At 39.8% G+C, this 20,287-nt stretch overlaps 1 protein-coding gene across 1 annotated transcript in view; it reads left to right on the top strand.

Moving 5' to 3' along the window:
* The window catches only part of LOC124163477 (dynein regulatory complex protein 1), a 114,983-nt gene that overhangs the window by 64,082 nt on the left and 30,614 nt on the right, over positions 1–20,287 (top strand). The window contains exon 9 of the mRNA XM_046540411.1: positions 11,495–11,658. Within this exon, the coding sequence (XP_046396367.1) occupies positions 11,495–11,658 (164 nt within the window). The remainder of the gene's footprint in view (positions 1–11,494; positions 11,659–20,287) is intronic.

Raw genomic sequence — 20,287 nt, 5'->3', positions numbered from 1 at the left:
CATGGATCAAGAATAATGCTTCTTTTTCCAGAAATTCATACATATTTTTAATTGGATCAGCAAATAATTCATGAAACCTTAATCATTTACGAAACAATTAATTGTTAATGACTATGCGAAAACTTCTTAGTTTCTAGGAAATTAGTAATGCTATTCACAAGGCGGATAATTTAAGAAACTGTGACTGCACTTCCACTAGCAAGAAATGTTGCTCTTTCTAAATCATCTAGAAAATCAATCAATCGCTTGATAGCATCCCGCGGTGGCGGAGTTATATCAACATTAAAACTCAGGTTAGAGGCAGCCAATGTTATTGCTTGCTTCTGCTCCAGAATACACCTCATCATTTGCAAAAGGCAGTTCCATCTTGTGGGTTCATCGTGGATGACCTTAGAAGGAGAAGTGATGAAAGTAATTTTTCGAATGTTCGTGTATTGATGGTATGCGTTCTGTCAGGGGCCCGCATATGCAGTCATTGAAGTCACCAACGGAATGCCCTGTTTTTTACTACAATTTGATGAAAATTTTGATCAGTCAATCAACGTAAAGAAACAATAAAACTGACATCAGGAGAAGCCCACATCCTTGTAGTAATGGAGAATACCTTATATGTGTGATGTGCAATGCTTAATCATGCTTGTAATCTTCGAATCAGGGATGATCTTTCTGATTTGTGGAATGGTTCGGGAGCTGTATCTGAATGCGTGACGGTAGGTACCTCAAAAGTCAATTTTTTTTGCCATTTTCAATTGTTTTTGGGAGTTTTGAGGGGGACAACAAGGGTTTTCGGTATCCCTGGGTCGAATAGCAGATTTCTCGACCTTGAATATCCAATTCGAATATTAAATCATGGCTCGAATATTCGAACATCCGGAATTTCGAATACCTCGAATACTAGAACTGCACAAAGTGTAGCAAATGTTATTCTTCTATTTCACTTGATGATTGTATAAATAAAAAGGAATAGTATATCAAATAAATTTTTAAAATCAGCTTTTTTATTCGGAACAAATTCCCCACATCAATTGTTGTTGCTCTACATCAGCTATTTTTGGTTGCACTTTTCCGAAGGTATCTGTTTTGATTGGGTGACATTGCTTAGATAGACATGTCATCTCTAAGGCCAATTAATTTTTTATCATATCAACGTTATATGAATCTTGAAACGCACTGATTTTGAATCGTGGATTAAGAATTGTGGCAAAAGTGAATAATTGTTCTTTTTCCAGAAATTCATACCGATTTTTAATGGAAAACAGCAAATCATTGTAGATGACTATGATGAAACCTTGTAGATGACTATGCGAAAACTTTGTAGTTTTTAGGAAATTAGTAATGCTTTTCTCAAGACAGATAATTTAAGAAACTGTGACTGCACTTTCATTTGCAAGAAATGTTGCTGCGTCAAAAACATCCAGAACATTAATCGGTTGCTTGGTAGCATCCCACAGTGGTGGAGTTATGTCTACATTAAAACTCAGGTTAGAGGCATCTAATGTTATGGCTTGCTTCTGTTCCGGAAGATGCCTCATCATTTAAAAAAGGGAGATCCATCTTGTGGGTTCATCCTGGATGAGCACAGAATGAGAAGTAGTGAAAATAATTTTTTGAATGTGGGTGTATTGATGCATTCAGCCAGGGGCCCGCACATATGCCATTTTTTACTATTATTTTAATGAAAATTTCGATCCTTTATCAACTTCGACGCATCATTGCGGAGCCATCATTCGGCATAATGGAACAAAACTGATGTCAGGGGAAGCCTGCATCCTTGGAGTCTTCGTGATGATCTTTCCAATGAGTGAATCGGATTGGGAGCAGTAGCTAAATGCGTAACGAAAGGTACCCCAAAAGTCGATATTTTTCCTGCCATTTTAAATTTTTTTGAGGGGTTAATGGAAAACAGCAAATCATTGACAAAACCTTGTGGATGACTATGCGAAAACTTCTAAGTTTTGTGGGGGAAACCGGGGATTAACGGATTTTTCCCCCCGGTCATTTTTGGTTCCCCTCATCAAACTATATCTTTTCACCACTCTAATCCACGGCGCTTCATGCACAGAATGACGAGAGTCCTCTACATTGCTTTTGGTCAACTACCAACAACGTACATGCGTCATTGTGTGGCGCAAAATTCAAAGTATTTGAGGTATTCGAGATCATACTTTTAGCATAATTATTCGAGATCTCGAATATCGAATACCTCCTAGTATTTGAGGTATTCGAATATTCGTAGATACTATTCGCACATCTCTAGTTTTCATGAAAAATGTCACCCATAGGGTAATTAAGGAGGTTGTCTGGGAAAATCAGGGTATATCAGGTTGATATTTGAGTGGCCACCATGTTGCTGGCAAATTTTTCCATTGCCTCCCTTGAAAATGAAAACAAGACAACCTGTTTAGCATCCACTGTATATTAAAAATTGTATTGCCCAATGAGGGAGAAGAATAGGGGAGAGGAGAAGTCTCTTGAAAACTTTGGGCCGAGGTCGGGATAATTGAATGGCCGCATCATGAGACATGATGGTCTTCCACCTTTTTTAATGCAAGGGCCAAAAATCAGTTCCACATCATCCCGAGGGTCACAATGGTCCATGTCACTTTACCACCACATCCATAAAATATATAAAAAAAAACAAGTACAGTAGAACCTCACTTATGAAACTTTCAGTGGAGAACCAAGAAAAGTTTCATAAGTGAATTTAAACTTTGTGAATAAATTTAAACATAAGTGAATTTAAACTAAAGAATAAACTATTCTTGGTTCTCCACTGAAAGTTTCATAAGTGAGGAAGTTTCATAAATGAGGTTGTTTGGCAAGGGAGCATGAAAACCTCTTCAATCAGTTCTGTTATGTTTCCAGGTTGCAATTACCGTATAAGCGTGTGTAAGAGGCGCACACGTGTAACAGGCGCACCCCTATTTTGAGCATCGAAGCTATAAAGAAAAAAATTTTGCTGCATTTTTTTAATACTATCGCGCAGTGTTGCAGACGTATATTCCTGCCTGGAATTTCGACAGTTATCGAATTTTCCTCTTTCAATATTAATTGATAGAAGAAATTTTGATAACTGCGGCGGTAATAGCAGCATAAGAGGGAGTAGAAAGAGTTCCGATCCTCTCTTCGCATACGCCGTTGCTCTACAATGCTTGTCCTATTCATGAACAATTTTGTTTGTAGGAGTATTGCAATAGAATTGCAGCCGTGGAAAATTTTAAGGCAATACACGACAGGCACATAGCATGAACCTTCCCAAGAGCTTGGACAACAATTGGGGCAATCTCAGCGCCGTAGGATAATAACCACGTCGTAGATTTAATGGAGCCACATTCGGCCCTCCATCAGCCAATGCCTCTGCCGTTTTTTTCCTTTCCGAGACCCCACAGGAAAATAGGAAAACATCAAGTTACAGGGGAACAATGAAAACGTGTTTCATCCCTACCCCGTCTCACCAACTGACCTTGATCGATCTCTCAGTTTATGGAAGCCAAATGCTAGGTAAGTCATCTACTGAGCCCAAAGATATCTCGATAGCTTTCAATAATTGTGAGACACACACGAGGTTCAAAAAAAGAAAGAGATCTAACGCGGCGCATATCTGACAGAATTTAAGTTTTTTAAGCTCTAATTGTTTGACACAAAGATTTATAGTTACAACAAGGCTACCAATATTCAAAATAGTCCAAACAGGACAATTTCGGAAGAAACAAGTGTAGCATAAGCGCATTCAAACAAGAGGAGACAGACTGGAAACTTTAGGCAACGCAAACTGCGTATATCACATTGCTGCACCTTCGCCCCTTCGCTTTGAAGGCAACGACGTCACATGCAAGATCGGACGTGTTCTTCCCGTGCTCCTTCACTCATAGCCTCGTAGCTTGAAATACGGAGGGGAGGGAGCGCACTCCGTATTTCGTTGCTAGCTTCAAAAACGGAGTGCTCCTTCCCCTGGATCTCTCCTTCCGCGCTCTTCACTTATAAGCATTTCTGATTTCTTCCATCCACAATTTAGTTCAACAACGAACACACTCGTTTGAATTTTTTAAAGCGCAGGTTTTGATACCAATATAATTTTCAGTTGCAATAATCCTCATATAAGCGTCTGAAGATGATTTTTGGAAAATCAGGTCTTCAGCGTAATGGAAATTACTCGGCAAGACAGATGTTGACTATTAACCAGGTATGTCCTTCAAAACTACGCATTTCTCTACGTTTGATAAGCGATTACTATATGCAGTATAAATGCCGCAGGATGCCCACTCGTGGCAGTAAATTTAGTGCGCCCTCCGGAGCGAAAAACCCTACGCGATCTACCATGTTCACCTCTGGGGTACCGACGTGACGGCGCGATGCTTACAAGAAAAGCAAACAGGAGCATTTTAAAAATATGTCACTAAGGGAGAAACTCCCCTGCCTGCCGCTTGTTTTTGACCTAGGGTTTCAGATGACTGACTCACACTGGAAACCAAGGCCACTCAGTTCCTCTTAGACTTGCGACCGGTGAAGGGGAGGGAGGGAAGATAAGAAGTTTGTTTAAGAGGCGCACCCTCATTTTCGGCTGCAATTTCTGGGAAAAAAGGTGCGCCTCTTACACGCGCTTATACGGTACTCTTTTGTGTTGTAAATAGTTACTGGGGGGACGATGGTTTTAGATTCAGGAGGAGTGGTAAATGAACACAACCACACGTGTTGAATAACATGGCGAAACTGCGGTTTATTAAAAGAACCAACTTCCGGTGAAGAACAAAAACAAATGAATACAGTAATACGATAGTTGGGAGATTACCAGCCATATTCAAACAAAAACAATCACAACACTCTCCCTTAATCTACCAACTTTACATTGCATTTTTACAATTAACCATACCCAGAGGAATAATGCACTTGCGGTGTGCAGTCACATTAAGTGCCTTAGTAAACACATCGGCAATCATTTTTTCAGATTCCATGTAATTGAGGACAACCTTCTTATGCTTAACAAGTTCCCTGATGTGATGAAACTTCACTTCTATATGCTGAGTGCGAGCATGCAATCCATTGTCAGAGGCTAATTTTAGTGCACTCTGGTTATCATTCCATAAAAGAATTGGCCCCTTCCTACCACATAACTCAGAGAGTAACCCCTTCAAGTAAGTGGCCTTCCTACCTGCAGAGTCAATGGCAATATACTCTGCCTCGGTTGAAGACAAGGCAGTTACACTTTGTTTTTTACTCTCCCAGCAGATTGGTCCACCAGCAGACACAAAAACATACCCAGTCACTGATTTTCTGTTGACGTCATTAGCAAATGACGCATCAACAAAACCACAAACATCCGGATTATTCTCAGTCCTTTGGAATTCTATTCCTGCATCAATTGTTCCTTTTAAATACCTTAACACTCTTTTCACACACTGCCAGTGTTCATTTCCATAGCAGTTGTTGAACTGGCTGAGGTAATTGGTAGCATAGGATATATCAGGCCTGGTACACACTGATAAATACAGTAGACTTCCAATCACTTGTTGGTAAGGTACACTATCACACGTTATCGATTCACCCTTGGTCAGTCGAGTGCCAGGAACCATAGGGGTTGACACAGACTTACATTCTGCCATCCCCACCTTACTCAGCAAGTTCAAAATTACCTGTTTTTGGTTCAACTTTACTTTACCATTACCCATTTCTACCCTCATTCCCAGGCAATCCACGACTGATCCTAAGTCTTTTACCTTAAAACAAGAGTGGAGCTTTTGTTTCAGTTTCTCAGCTTGAACTTCATCATTAAAGAATACAAAAAAGTCATCAACATAAACACATATTATAACCATGGATGCACCATCTCTCCAAAAATAAACACAAGGCTCATGTTGAGATTTCTTAAAACCAACACTTAATACGACTTCATCCATTCTCTCATACCAGGAACGCGAAGCCTGTTTCAGGCCATAAATGGCCTTCTTTAACTTATACACTTTACTTGCATCTGAAACAAAACCTTCCGGTTGGTACATGAAAATGTCTTCACTTAGTGAACCATTCAAAAAGGCTGTGGAAACATCCAAGTGATGTACATGCAAACCATGAGCAACAGCAATTGAAAAACACAATCGTAAGGTATCATGTCTCACCACAGGAGCAAAAGTGTCAAGATAATCAATACCATAACGCTGAGAGAAACCCTTAGCTACCAGGCGAGCCTTATACTTGTCCACTTCTCCCTCCCCATTCCGCTTCAATTTAAAAACCCATTTGCATTGCACTATATTTCCACCCTTAGGTCTGTCTACAAGATCCCACACATCGTTTTCCTGAAAAGAACTGATCTCTCTTTCCATAGCTTCTTTCCAATGAATTTTATCAGTACCATTTAATGCCTCGGTAACTGATGTAGGTTCTACCTTTTCATCACATGCTAAATATAACTCAAAACCAGGAAATTCCTTCCTTTGCCTTTCCCTCATAGGATACCTCCTTTCACCTTCATCGACATTATTTCCAGGATTTATTTGCACCTCATTTGCATCCGCAAAAGACAGATTTTCAATATCATTCTCTGCTCCATGAATGTGATTGACATTGGCATTTGTTTCACTCTGACAATGAACATCATCACTGACATTACACACTGAAGTAAATGGCAAATCATCATCTAAGTTTACAGGCACAGGCATACTGAAAGAACCCTTCTTCCCTTTACCAATAGCCTTAATTGCAGTGAAACTATTTTCAATGAATTTAACATCACGAGCAACAAGAATTTCTCTCGGGTTTTCAGGATTAAGCAAACGATACCCCTTGGAAGCTGAAGAGTAACCCACAAAGACCATTTTCTTGCTCCTAGGATTTAGTTTATCCCCCCTTATTTCCTCAGGGATTAGAGCATATGCATCAGAACCAAACACCCTGAGCTGATCATAGCTGACTTTCTTACCTGACCACAGGACCTCAGGGACATTGTCAGGGACACTCCTGTGGGGGCTTCTGTTTAATAAGTACACAGCAGTGTTAGCTGCTTCTGCCCACATCTCCTTAGGACTTCCTGCGTGAAAGAGCATGCATCGCACTTTCTCCAGAATGGTGCGATTCAGTCTCTCTGCTACACCATTTTGCTGTGGAGTATACCTTACAGTTCTCTGATGTGTGATTCCTCTGCTTTTAAAGAAATTCTGTAACTCATCACTCAAGAACTCAGTTCCATTATCAGACCTGAAAATTTTCAACCTTTTACCAGTTACATTTTCAGCCATATTTACAAAATCAATCACTCTCTGCTTGGTTTCAGACTTGCTCTTTAAGAAATAAACAGTCGTTCTGCGAGAGAAATCATCTATCAAAGTAAGAATGTACCTTGACCCACTCCATGACTTTACATTAGAACCAAAATCACACAGATCAGAGTGAACAAGACCTAGTACCTCATCTGCCCTAGTACCTCCTTCCTTAGGAAAAGGATTTCTGTGCTGTTTTCCAAGAACACAAGCATTACAATCATCAGCAGGTTCATACTTGAAATCAATGCAATCACTTAATTTATCCCGCAACAATATCATATTTTGCATACCCAAATGACCCATTCTTTGATGCCACAATTCATAATCATTAATATTGCACACAAATGCCTGCTTTGATTTAACATCCAAACGGTATAACCCATTACTCGTTCTACTTGCAGTAGCTAGTTCTGTACCATTACAGACAAAGTCATCATCATACATTTTACAACCCTTTTTATCATAAACAACAGTGATCCCTTTGTCGGCAACTTGACTTACAGAAATCAAATTTTCTTTCAATCCAGGAACATGCACAACATGTTTAAGTTCACAAATGTGATCACTTACATTTAGGTTCACAGATCCAACACCTCTGCTTTTAAGCTTACCGTTATTTCCGACAGTAATCTCAATATGACTGTCAACGTCACGACAATAATCATGCATACGGTCTTCATGGGGTGACATATGCACGGATGCTCCGGAATCTACAAACCAATCTGAGTCACACGATGCAGCCGACAGGGCACACAGAAGACTTCTCAGCGGTTTCCTATTTTCTCCTTTCTTCTCTCCCTTAACCTCGGCTCTGTTCTCGTTCGGATCCCTCTTCTTCTGCGACTGCGGGCATTGTGTTTTAAGATGCCCCTTTTCACCACAGTTCCAGCACTTCCACGCCTTCACAACTGATGAACTCCCAGCCATGGTCGAAGAGTTGTACTTCTTGCCCTTGGAATACAGGGCAGTGGTTTCGGGAACACTCGCATTTTGACCGGCACTCACGCTCTTCCGGTAGCTTTCGTCTAGCAAAATCGTCTTCACACGATCCAAATTTAAGACATTCTCCCCACTCGTGATGGCCATGACAAGATTGTCATACGAATTTGGCAGCCCCTGAAGCAACATTGCTGCAACAAAGTTTTCCGCCATCGGCTCACCGATACCCTCGAGCTTGTGTGCCAACATTATCACCTCGCTGATATAAGTGTCCATGGTTTCAAACTTTTCGAGCCTCATTTGGCACATAGAACGAAGCAGGGATACATACCGCCACTTGCCTTTATCCTCATATGCCTTGGATAAAGCATTCCAGGCATCCTTTGCCGTTTTAGCTGGCCTTACATGGGGATATACCACAGGCTGCACCATAAGGCAAATGTCTGCTAAAGCTTTCTCGTCCCTACGTTCTTTACCTTCGCCATTATCACTTCCCTGGACACAACTCCACAATCCATTACGACGTAAATAGTTCGTCATCGCGAACGACCAGTCATAATAGTTTTCCCGCCCAACGAGTTTTTCGAAACCATACGCCTGCGAAGTGACCTGAGATTCTTGCATCTTTGCTACCACACGGTTTACCACAAAAATAAAGAAATCTGAATTCAGCAGCGCAGTGGAAGCGTGCTGGGCCCATAACCTGTTGTAAATAGTTACTGGGGGGACGATGGTTTTAGATTCAGGAGGAGTGGTAAATGAACATGACCACACGTGTTGAATAACATGGCGAAACTGCGGTTTATTAAAAGAACCAACTTCCGGTGAAGAACAAAAACAAATGAATACAGTAATACGATAGTTGGGAGATTACCAGCCATATTCAAACAAAAACAATCACAACATTTTGGAGGCAAGAAAATGAAGCTTAATAATCTAAGACTTAGAGAAACATAAATTTGCATTCTTGAACATTGTTTCCAATGGTCTTGGTCGAATTGTTGGTATTTCTGCCACTAAGCCACAGGGCTGTTACTCTGGAGGAATGGAAAAAACTAAATGTTTGCAGAATAGCCAATTTTTGAAAACAGTTAGCTCATTAACAGCAGTTTTAATGCAATTCATCACCTCTACATAAACCAAGATTGAAGATAAAAGAAATGAGATATGCTAGGAAAGTCATCTGAATTAACCCCACAATTAGGGAGAAATTTTTAACTAATGCATCAAGAAGGCTTTGCACCCTGTGGGTAGGGGTTAAATTCCTGACAGTAGCAGAAACTTTTCAGAGATGGCCCTAACCCTGCTGAAGTGTTGTGTGAAGGGCACTTCCAGTGCAACACTGACCGGCAGATGTGACGTTGCTCCCCTTGGCACCTTTCCTTGTGAGATGACTAATGCCAACTGAGGGATTCTTTCAACCATTCCCTCCCTGCTCTTATCTCATGACGCAAATGACCTCAGCAGTCGGTTACCTCCTCAAAATACCATACCATGGATAATTAAGAACACTATAGACCCAGAGTATCCCGAAATTAAGATTTTTCCAGTGTCTACATCACTTTTTTAAGTGTGCAATTTCACTAACTGCACTACTGCCGTTACGATTGCTAGTGTTAAATGAACAAAATTAGCTTAAGAACCTAGAAAAATCTCCTGTCTTTTTATGCCTGCTCATTAAAAAAAGAATATTCAGAAAAAAATTTAGCAAGAGTTGTTGGAATCAACCGGGTAGTGCTTCTCTATTGGAATCCTTCCTCGTATACAGCGCCGAAGCCACGTGATTTGTCATGATGTAATGTTTTGCTTTCCCATTTCTGACAACAACACTGAAAAATTTTTGTATTAAATTCGATCTAATGGTGCTAATACATTCCAGAGACAAAAGGAGCTCTCCTATCTTTTACGTCTTGAATTTGACTTCAATGATTACGTGGTGATTGACGACGCAAGTTATTCTCCGAGGACATTCACTTTAACTCCAGTTCTGTTAAAAATAAAATCTTTCCACCTTAAAGCTATTAGCTATTCAAGGTCCAACCATGTTTCATTTAAACCCACTGAGATACAAGTTGAGTCAGTTTTGATCAGCGCGTAAGCACCTTTCCCCCAGCCCCATTCGTCCCGCGGAGATGGGGTTAGCCTGTGGAATGAGACAATGCATTCTGCTGTTACCATCATGTTGATTCACCATCGACTTACGTGCATATTAGAAATACGATTATCTTTTTTGGATAACCTTGGAAAAATTTTGGAGCAGGAAAATTTTAACGGCTCATTTGGGCATTATTTTGCTGGGGCGACAAAAAATATAACATTGGCAAAATTCTAGAAAATCTTCCGTTAGAGATAGATATTCCATATAAATGATCGTATTCTTTAATCACATGTAGAACAGCTCTCTAACAAGTTGCAATAGTGAGGTATTTCTTCCAATGGGACTGGTAAAATTATGTTTCATGACCAAGATTGTTGTATAATTGAAAATCTTCATAACCTATGTTGGAAATACATGAGTTTATGAGGGGTTATTCACGGGACCATAAAAAATCAGTGTATAAGGGAGGTAATCGTACAACTGAGGGTCATATATCCAAGGTTCTACTGTAATTTCAAAGGGCTATAATCTTTATCGATTAAAAGGTTCAATCAGTCAATGCAATTTTTGACATTGTTTATTTTTTATGAGCGTGTCGATATTTGGTTTGCAATACAATATGTTATTTAGTCTTCAGGGTCCGCAAGAAATTAGCCAGGCGGGTTGAAGACCCTTGGTCTAATGAAACTTGTTGATGAAGTGCAGGTTGCCTGATGAAAATTATCGTTCAAGAACTAATGGAAGGAAGGGATTGTCTAGGATGAGAGCCATAGCCAGGGGAGGACTGGCAATGCCACACCTGGGAGAATTTTTTCCCATCCTGAGCAAGTGGAACTGCAAGCATTTTACAATTGTGTTCATCAAACCCTCCCCCCAGTTACGTATACTTGTTGCTCAACCTGTCTGCCCCCTGGCCAATAGTCCTGCCTATGGCACTATGGTCTAGGATGATATATTTGGAATAGGTGATGAAGGATGTAGAACAGAAGAATCAAGGTTATGTGTTTTGTTACTTGTTAAATGTTACAAGGTTAGCTGATGAGAGAATGGAAGGGAGTCAAACCCATCATCTTATTGTTGTCACATGATGATGATGATGAATGAATGATGAAAAGAATGATGTGTTTGCAAAATAAGTGAGACAAAAATACATGTTTGAAGGTATTGTTAGTGTTGGTATTTTTTTAATGTGTCATTATAGTGATTGGTGAACCTGATTGTGAGAGCAAGAGGAAATTGCTGAAGCATTTGCTTCACAGATTGGCCGACAACTCAGGATTCCTTCTGGAAGATCGCCTGTCTGCCCTGCTTGTGCCATATGCTTCCCGAGAGAAAATGCTAGTGTACGTCGATGGTATTTTTCAGGTATGATGATGGAACTTTTACTCAAAAACTGAATTTTATGGCTTCCATGATTCATACATTGAATATGAAGTAGTCTCTGTATTTGGAGGAATATTTTTGATAAAAATGTTGACCCTCAACATTAATTATGGTGAAACAAACAATTCATCGATTGGTATGGATGAATATGGTCACTTGAAAATAAGATAACAAAAGACCTTATATTTTGTCTGTCTAAATTTTGAGGAATCAGCTACAAAGCATCCAAGTTCTGAACATTTTACGGGATGGTTTCTTATGAAGTTAGTGATGTCACTGGTTGCTCACCTCCTGCCTCATTGGCCTGTGCACATCATTCCCATACCATAGTTCACTCGCAAGGGAATTGGGGCTGAGTCTCAAGTATGATGATGTCTCAAACTTTTCTAAGGATTTTGAACTTTTGTGTTTTTTTGTCTTTAAATCATACTGTGGAGCAGGGGCGGATCCAGGATATATTTCTGGGAGGGGCACAAGCAAGGCCGTATCCAGGATTTTGTTCTGGGTGGGGCACAAGGATACCTCGTAATACAAAACGAACGCAATGATAATGGGACCGTATTAAAAATCTTGCATATTTTTGAGAGTCTGGGGGGGGCACGTGCCCCAGTGCCCCCCCCCTGGATCCGCCTATGCTGTGGAGAATGAATCACTTCTTCATTGTATTAATTGATTGATATCCCATCTGTTTCAAGAGAGAGTATTTTCTCTCCATTGAGTGCTTTTGTCTCTGATTTGAGTTAACCTAATTGAGTTGGTTGCGTGGCGTCTACCAGATGCTAGGCCGTTTTCTTTTCTTTGCCCACATTGTATTTTCATAGTCAGGAAACTCATACTCCTTGCTTGTATCTTATTATTACATGATTCTGAAATAGTCACCAATAATATTATATGTTTTCTCATATTTATGGAATTTATTTTGATATTTTGTTGTTTTTGGAGTCTGGTAGATGCCACACAACAGCTCGAGTTACAATACGTTACATCGTAGTAGCTTCCTAATGTTCATCGCAAAGTTTTTAAATACGTTTATAATTTATACTAACAACTACTTAAAGCATTACATTTTGGATAGGCATCGTATTGCTATGAATTTTTTATTGTAATCAATTTTACACCTGAATAAAACTATTATTGCTAAGAATTCACTATGGTTCACACATAATTTGAGTGAACTTTGGCGTACAATACACCGTTTTCTCCTCTGCTACATAAGTTTATGGTTGCTTATTACATTGATGTAGATACATAACATTAACCGTAAAAAGGTACATAACAATTTTGTGGTTGCATCGAATAATAGCTTTCCTATCTGATAGGAGATATTTTGGTTCAAGTTCAACTGAACAACTGAATCCATAAAAAATGTTTCCAAAATCAGTAATTCCGAAAACTGCTTTCTGCTATTTGCATCTATGTATTCCAGGAGGATATTTGATTTGATTGTTGAGAGCAATGATTGTTGATTAGTTTCTAATATTATTGATTGAGAACTAAACATTAGCATGAACAATGCCCATCACACTTAGATTAATCATAATTATTGTTTATAACCATACATACTGTTAACACACTCAATGCTGAGAAAATTTATCATAACACACCACCACGCGGAAAAATATTTTGCAATAATACCAGATATTATGTCTTTCTTAATCGTATACAATCATACATTGTTCAACATTATTAAAATTTGCTCTATTAATAAAGAAAATATTAAATATTATAATAAAATTATAATAAATATATTATAATAAAAAGAAGGCAAAAAATCTGCTGCAAGCAAGCGACTTGTATTCAGTCACACGAGAAGACACACTGAGACGCTGGGCACAATTGCAGGGTCTAGTAGAAGACGCGGAGGCAGATGGTGGGCCGAGAAACCTAACGGGACCGATGCCTTGTATTCAAGGCATCTGCGTCCTAGGCTAGCGTGGGATGCCTTGAATTCAAGGCATCCGCATTGAGTGTGTTAAGCTTTAATTTCCTATTTAATGCGTGAAAATACCAGAAGCGGTGATAATTGAATCCTCTTTTCGAGTATACATAAAGGCCGTCATATACAGGGCAAATCATTCCGCATGTTAGCATTGGAAAAATTTGTTGAAATTGCTAGAATCCGAGCCTGCAATTAGAGCAGGGGCTATTTTCTCCTCTAGCAGCAGTGCATTCTCTTGTGCATTGTATAAACCCAACTAGCACAGATTTTGCCTTATCCCTAAATACGAGGATATTATACATATATGCCGTGACGAAACCTATCTGAAAGCAGAGATAAAGTATGAATAATCCACGCCGTTTTTTGGGATAAATCGGAGATGCACTTCCGCATTTTTGGAGATATGCCTATCCTTACGCCGTATAATTGCCGCTAGGTGGCAGCTGTTTCGCGTACGATCGCTGCGCTGCCACGCGAGATTCATGAGAACTACGTGAAAATAATGTAATAACCGTAATAACATAAATTGGCTTTCGATGAGGAAAGATTCAATGCATTACTTTTCATCATTGTATTTTATTATATTATGGTATCCCTTATAGCATCAAATATGCCAGAGACATCTCACGAGGCATATATGACCACTCTGTCTATGAGGTCTGTATGCCTATGAGATCATATCTCGTGAGATGCCTCTGAGATATTTGATGCTACATGGGATACTGCAATACAATACTGTATAATAACATACACGATGAAATATAATGCACTGAATCATTCACCATCGAAAGCCAATACCGCATTAGTCTCCACAATGAGGTTTTTTTTCACTATGTTACACATTCGCGCAAGTTTAGGAACATACCAAAAAATCCGTTAGAAGAAGGTGGAAAATAAAAAAAATTATTGCTCTAAAAACGATATATTTAAAGAATGATTCATCTTGAAACGATATACAATACACTAGAACACGGAGCAGTCCTTATACCTTCATCGGTAAACCATAAATCTTACTGTTCAATTCCTTACATCACATTATAGAGGAGACTGGTGAATTACCTTACGTATGGCTTCTAAAAGCACAAATTCGAAATCCATTACCGTTATACCCAAGAATTTGGCAATTACGATCACTAATACCTCGCATTTGTTAACAAATCACAGCACTGTCGATGATTCCTTCATTAATATCCACGACAATACGGGATGTTTTGATGTGTCGCCACAACTGTACGTACCGTCGTAGCCTACATCGAACTCAGGCACACAAAAATGATGCTTAGGTCGCATTATCACTTTAACTATTATTGTATACACAAAATAATCAACGATTTTTACTCACAAACACCACTATACACAACACCAAAAATGTAAACACGAAGCCACTATAATGGCTTTAACGGTAATGGAGGACTTCAGCGCTGCTATGCGGCCAATTTTGGCAATATGGTACCATGACATCCCCTCCCCAAACGCTTGAAATCGTGGAAAAAAGGGATATTACACATGGAGGATAAGCTTATCCCCACAATATCTGATTTCTCCAAGGATAAGTTCAAATCTGTGCTGGCTGGGAATTCACTCCTTTATTCAATGCAATTCTGACTACCCCTTTGTTCATAGGTAAGATTGCGCAATGATGTGTCCCGAGTAAAATGGCCTAAGTACAGAATTTATGGCACAAAATATCATTAACAAAGACCGCATCATTAATTTCCTTATAAATTCCTTCATAAACTAAGCTGTGTCAAGCAACTTTTTATGTCCGATTATTTCCTTGCAGTGAATACCTTGCCTTACACATTTTTATTCATGTTCTTTCTCCTTGTAGACATAATTGTCCATTAGAACATATACTGGCATTAACACTAGGAGGACGGGAGTTTCGCGCTACCTAGAAGGACGGCTAGGGGTCATTTGACCCCTAAAATGTATTTTGGAATAAAACGCCTAATTTTCAACCAATATTCAGTTTAATCGTATTAATTGTTGAATCAGTTCATTAAAAACACTATTTAACATTATTAAATATTATTTCCATCGTCAAAAGTTAATAACAATTATTTTAAATAATCATGAATTAAACCGTATGTAGTAGTCAATTGCAAATCAAATAATGAAAATACATACACTCAATAAAAAGTTGTGTTACATTTTTAAACAATAGGGGTACTGGGTTTACAAAATTTGCATTAAAATTTTTTAAACTTATTACTTTGTTGTAAATCTCAGACAGACAGTATGTTTTCAGCGCTCTTTCCACAAAATATTTTTTGCGCTGAATGCGTTCATTGGACGATTTATTCATCTATGTACATCTAAATCTACACACTAACCCGCAAGCCGCTTAAAAGCGTGTGGCAGGGGGTGTTAGGACACCAGCCATTTGCACAAGAAAAGGAATTTGGAAAATGGAAAGGAAATTTGTGGAATGATTCAATTTGATGGTATTTGGCACCTTCTTCTTTTTGGTGCCCGTGGAGATATGGCTGTTGGATTTGGAGACGTGTAAATAAATTGATACATGCTATCCATCATATTTACTCCCGCTTTGTTTTTATTATGAAATAGGATGGTCTCTGGTATTCTTTTATTCGTTTCGGAAATAGTGTCGTCTGAGATTATGCTGCAGAGTGAAAGTACATTATTATTCTAGTTTGCCTGATTCTACGTAAGAGTATGGCCTAAGGTATTTTTGAACACTCGCGTTGAATGGATTACATGGCTATTTTAGGGGTCATGGATATTTGTGCGTCACGCCTGTTTTTTTCAGACCGTCCATGCAAGAGAAGTTTTCCATTTTTTTATGACTTCCTGCCAGCTGGATGGATGGAAAATAATTGTTACAAGTTACATTTATTCCTGAATTCTTATGTTACGATCACTTTAGTAACTATTTATTTCCCCAACGCTTGATTTGATGGCCAATCATCATCTTTGCCACAATATGGACATTTATTTAGGCTGTATTTTCATTTCACATCTGTCAAAACCCATTACTCGATTCCAAATTTGTCTGGTTTATTTGGAATATACCTCAAAAAAGGACAGCTGCATTTTGTTGGATAGAGCTGTGCATATTCTATCACGCCAAAGTCACCATCGGATTCACTATCTTGGACGTCGTTGCTTCCATCACTTGCAGATGTTGATGGATTGGTCAGAATGTCCTTGAACTGATGTTTACGATTCTCTTCCAGACTGATCTTCAATATTCCCTACAGCTATTTGAATCGCGACGATTCTCTTCTCTTCATATATTTCTCAACTTCTTACTTTCTTCCTCAACTCGCTACTGATATGCATGCAAAAAAATCTACAAACGAAAGCGCATCATGGTAGAATCTTCTCTAGTTGCATTGGAAGTAAAGAGAGCTGGAGAGCATTAGAAATTCTTACAAAAGGACAAAATTTTCAGGAGTAACGCTAATTGCCGTTCGAAAGGCAGGGACTCAACCGCCTACCGTATCCTGATTCGTATCTTCCAGGAACTTGCAGTAATGCTTCTTCTCCAACCTAAGTGCGGATTCCTAGGGTAGGATTTACAGTAGAATATTACAGTCCACCCAATTCCTCTGCTCTCTCAAAAAAAAGACAGGATTTTTCCCCAGGACGCAGCGTGCAGTCAACCTGCCCCAAACCCCGACGGGGTCAGGCGACACTAATGCTGGACACACGGCAAAGGGGCTAGGTCAAGTGACAGTGCCGTCAGGCCAGAAAAATGAAAGTTATTCGTAAACCTGATGAGTTGATATTGAAAATAATGTCTCGAAGAGCTCTGAATCTTGGACGACGGAAAACAATTCTTGGGATACGTGACGATTTTCCGGTGTGGGTAATACAATAATCATTGAACAATAAATAAAACAAAATTAAAATATCATAATTACATAAATTTACGCAAATCAAGGATTGAAAAGGTTTTATTTCCCTTTGCTGCCCAAAAAATATCGAAAGATTGTGCACAACAAGTCGCTAAGCCTAGGTTTTCGAATACAGATAGGAGCCCTTGGGACGAAACTGGCATTGAACCGGGTACTTCCAGATTCAAAATAAAGCAATTCATCTACCACACTAGCCTCTTGCTGATTATATGATATACATGGCACTGAAGTGCCCACGGGCAAGAAAATAGCGCGAAAACCAGTTGTGGGTCAAATGACCCCTAGCCGTCCTTCTAGGTATAACACGTCATAAAAATTTACAACAAAACATTATTGTTGAATTTTCACTAATTTATCAAAATATAGACCAAAATGAACAAAGTCAAAAAGTTTCAAAATTTAAAAAAATATTTTAATAAGAGAAAAATAATTTTGAATTCTGAAAATGGGTCAAATGATCCCTGCCGTCCTTCTTGTGTTAATGTAATACTCTACTGATGAAGTTAAAAACGGTCCATGTTTGAAAAACCGATAAATAGAATGGGTTTGCAATTTAAAAATGTATTCATATGTTACAGTAGCTAAGCTTTATTGCAAAATAATTTTTTAACTATCTCCATTATATAATACCATTCATTGAAAAGAGCAAGTTTTCAATCGAAAAAACTCTATAAATATATTGTTACTGTAAATGTTTCATTATACTATCGTTAGCATTACAATCTTTAACCCTGTCAATTATTTACTATAGGAAATCATAATTCTTCACATTCCTCAACTTGGAAATGGACTCTAACTCAACTTGCTGTGGCATAGGGTAGCAGCCTGGTTCCTTTGGAACAAAATAATTGCTCAAATGCCACCAATGCTCCTTCCGAATGTGGTGTCTCTGGTTCCCTTTCCATCTCAGCGAATACCAGGTGTTGACTGACGAGATCCTTTGACTGTCCCACTTATTTCCACTGAACTGGACTAACCCTTAATATGTTCAGGCATATAGACTTTTATATGCAGCGGAACACACATGGAAATTATAACATTTATGGAAACCAGCCTCTCATTTAGCAAGTTATCCAACGCATTATCTCTCTCTGTGCTGCACCTGACTCGTTTGTATTGTTTCACATTCACCGATTAAAATTAAGCATCAGAGAATGCCTATTGCTGGCATCAACAATGATTAAGTGTCATCGCTTCATCGAAAACTGGTCCCTGAAAATTCAGTCATATTCTCGCATTATTAGGGAATTGGCTCTAATGCTGTGGATAACTTCATGGTTAGTTAGAGTCAGGAGATATGAAAAAAAAATCATTTTCGGCAGAATTTGTATTTCTCGAAGCTTGAAGACTAACTTAATCTTACGTCAGGCGCAATTTTGGAACACAATGTGCCTAACAGGAACAGATGTAAAATAACATAATTAACTCTTATCATGGGTCTGTAGTACACCTTTGAACTTTAAAGCACAATTATTAGGGTAATCTTATGTATAAATGATATCTTATCTACGATGTACATACCGCTATACATACCGTCATATTGCCCCAAACCGATCCAGCAAGGTGCGATTTAATCTGCTCTTTAAGCTATTAAGTGAAGGGAAGGTTAGGGTTGCGATATTAACCTCGCCTCAATTAACACACTAAAGTATTTTTGACCACGTTTATTGCGATGGTAAGCGATACACTCGTTCAATGTCTCTCACGCGAGATAGTCCATCTCCATTGCCCTCTCGTCAGCGTCTCTCTCTCGCGGCGCCTTGCTGGCGCTATCTTCCGCGTACCCTGGCGGCAGCGGCAGGGACCTCAGGGTCCCAGGGCAATGACCTCAACCAGGTGCTGACCTTGGTGACGGCGCTCGTAATGAAGGGCTCCACCACATCACCCCCCTGGCAGTGAGTAACCCTAGCGTGGAGAAGAAAAAAAAAGGAAAAAGAAAGAGAAAGCAGAAAATTGGTAAATATGTGGAGGAGAAAAAAAATTGGAGAAGGTTAGAGGTGGTAGTCCAGCAGATGCTGCGGGAAACGGACACGCCTCTTAGGGCGGCCACTGGGCAGCGTATATTCTGCCCCTGGAGCTGTGGGTGCAGGAGTTGGCCCATCAGCTGGAGGGATGCTGGTAGATGGCAACACCTGGGTTGAAGGCTGCCTCCTGGTGGTCGGAATGAGGATTTCACTCCTCTCCTCAGGGATGATTGGCTCCTCGGAGATGATGTAGGCAGGTTTCAAGCGGTCAATGGCAATGTTAGCATCACGGTTTGGCAAACGCACTTTGTATGTTTTACCATCCCGCTGTAGGACCTTGTATGGACCGTTGTAAGGGGCCTGAAGGGCACCGTGACTTGCGTCATGACGCACAAAAACGTGAGATGTTGATGGCAGGTCCTTAAAGATGAAGGCATGCCGTGTGCCATGGCGTGCTGCTGGTCGAGGGCTTAGGCCTCGAAAGTGCTCCCGGAGCTGGGAGGTGAAATAGGTGGCGTTGGGGGTGGGGCCACTGGTTGGGGAGAGGAACTCGCCTGGAAGACTTAGTGGTTCGCCGTATACGAGCTCCGCTGGGGTGGCTTGAATATCCTCCTTCAGCGCAGATCGGAAACCCAAGAGGATTGCCGGCAGTACATCCACCCACTGCTGCGTTTGGTGGCAGCGGATGGCAGATTTCAATTGGCGGTGGAAGCGCTCCACCATACCGTTTGCTGCCGGATGGTATGCTGATGTCCTCAAGTGGACCGCACCGGCTATATTGGACAGCTGGCGGAAAAGGGCACTCTCAAATTGCCTGCCTTGGT

The sequence above is a fragment of the Ischnura elegans genome, chromosome 8 (assembly GCF_921293095.1).
Source record: "Ischnura elegans chromosome 8, ioIscEleg1.1, whole genome shotgun sequence".
NCBI lineage: Eukaryota > Metazoa > Arthropoda > Insecta > Odonata > Coenagrionidae > Ischnura > Ischnura elegans.
This window is presented reverse-complemented; position numbering and strand designations above follow the sequence as displayed.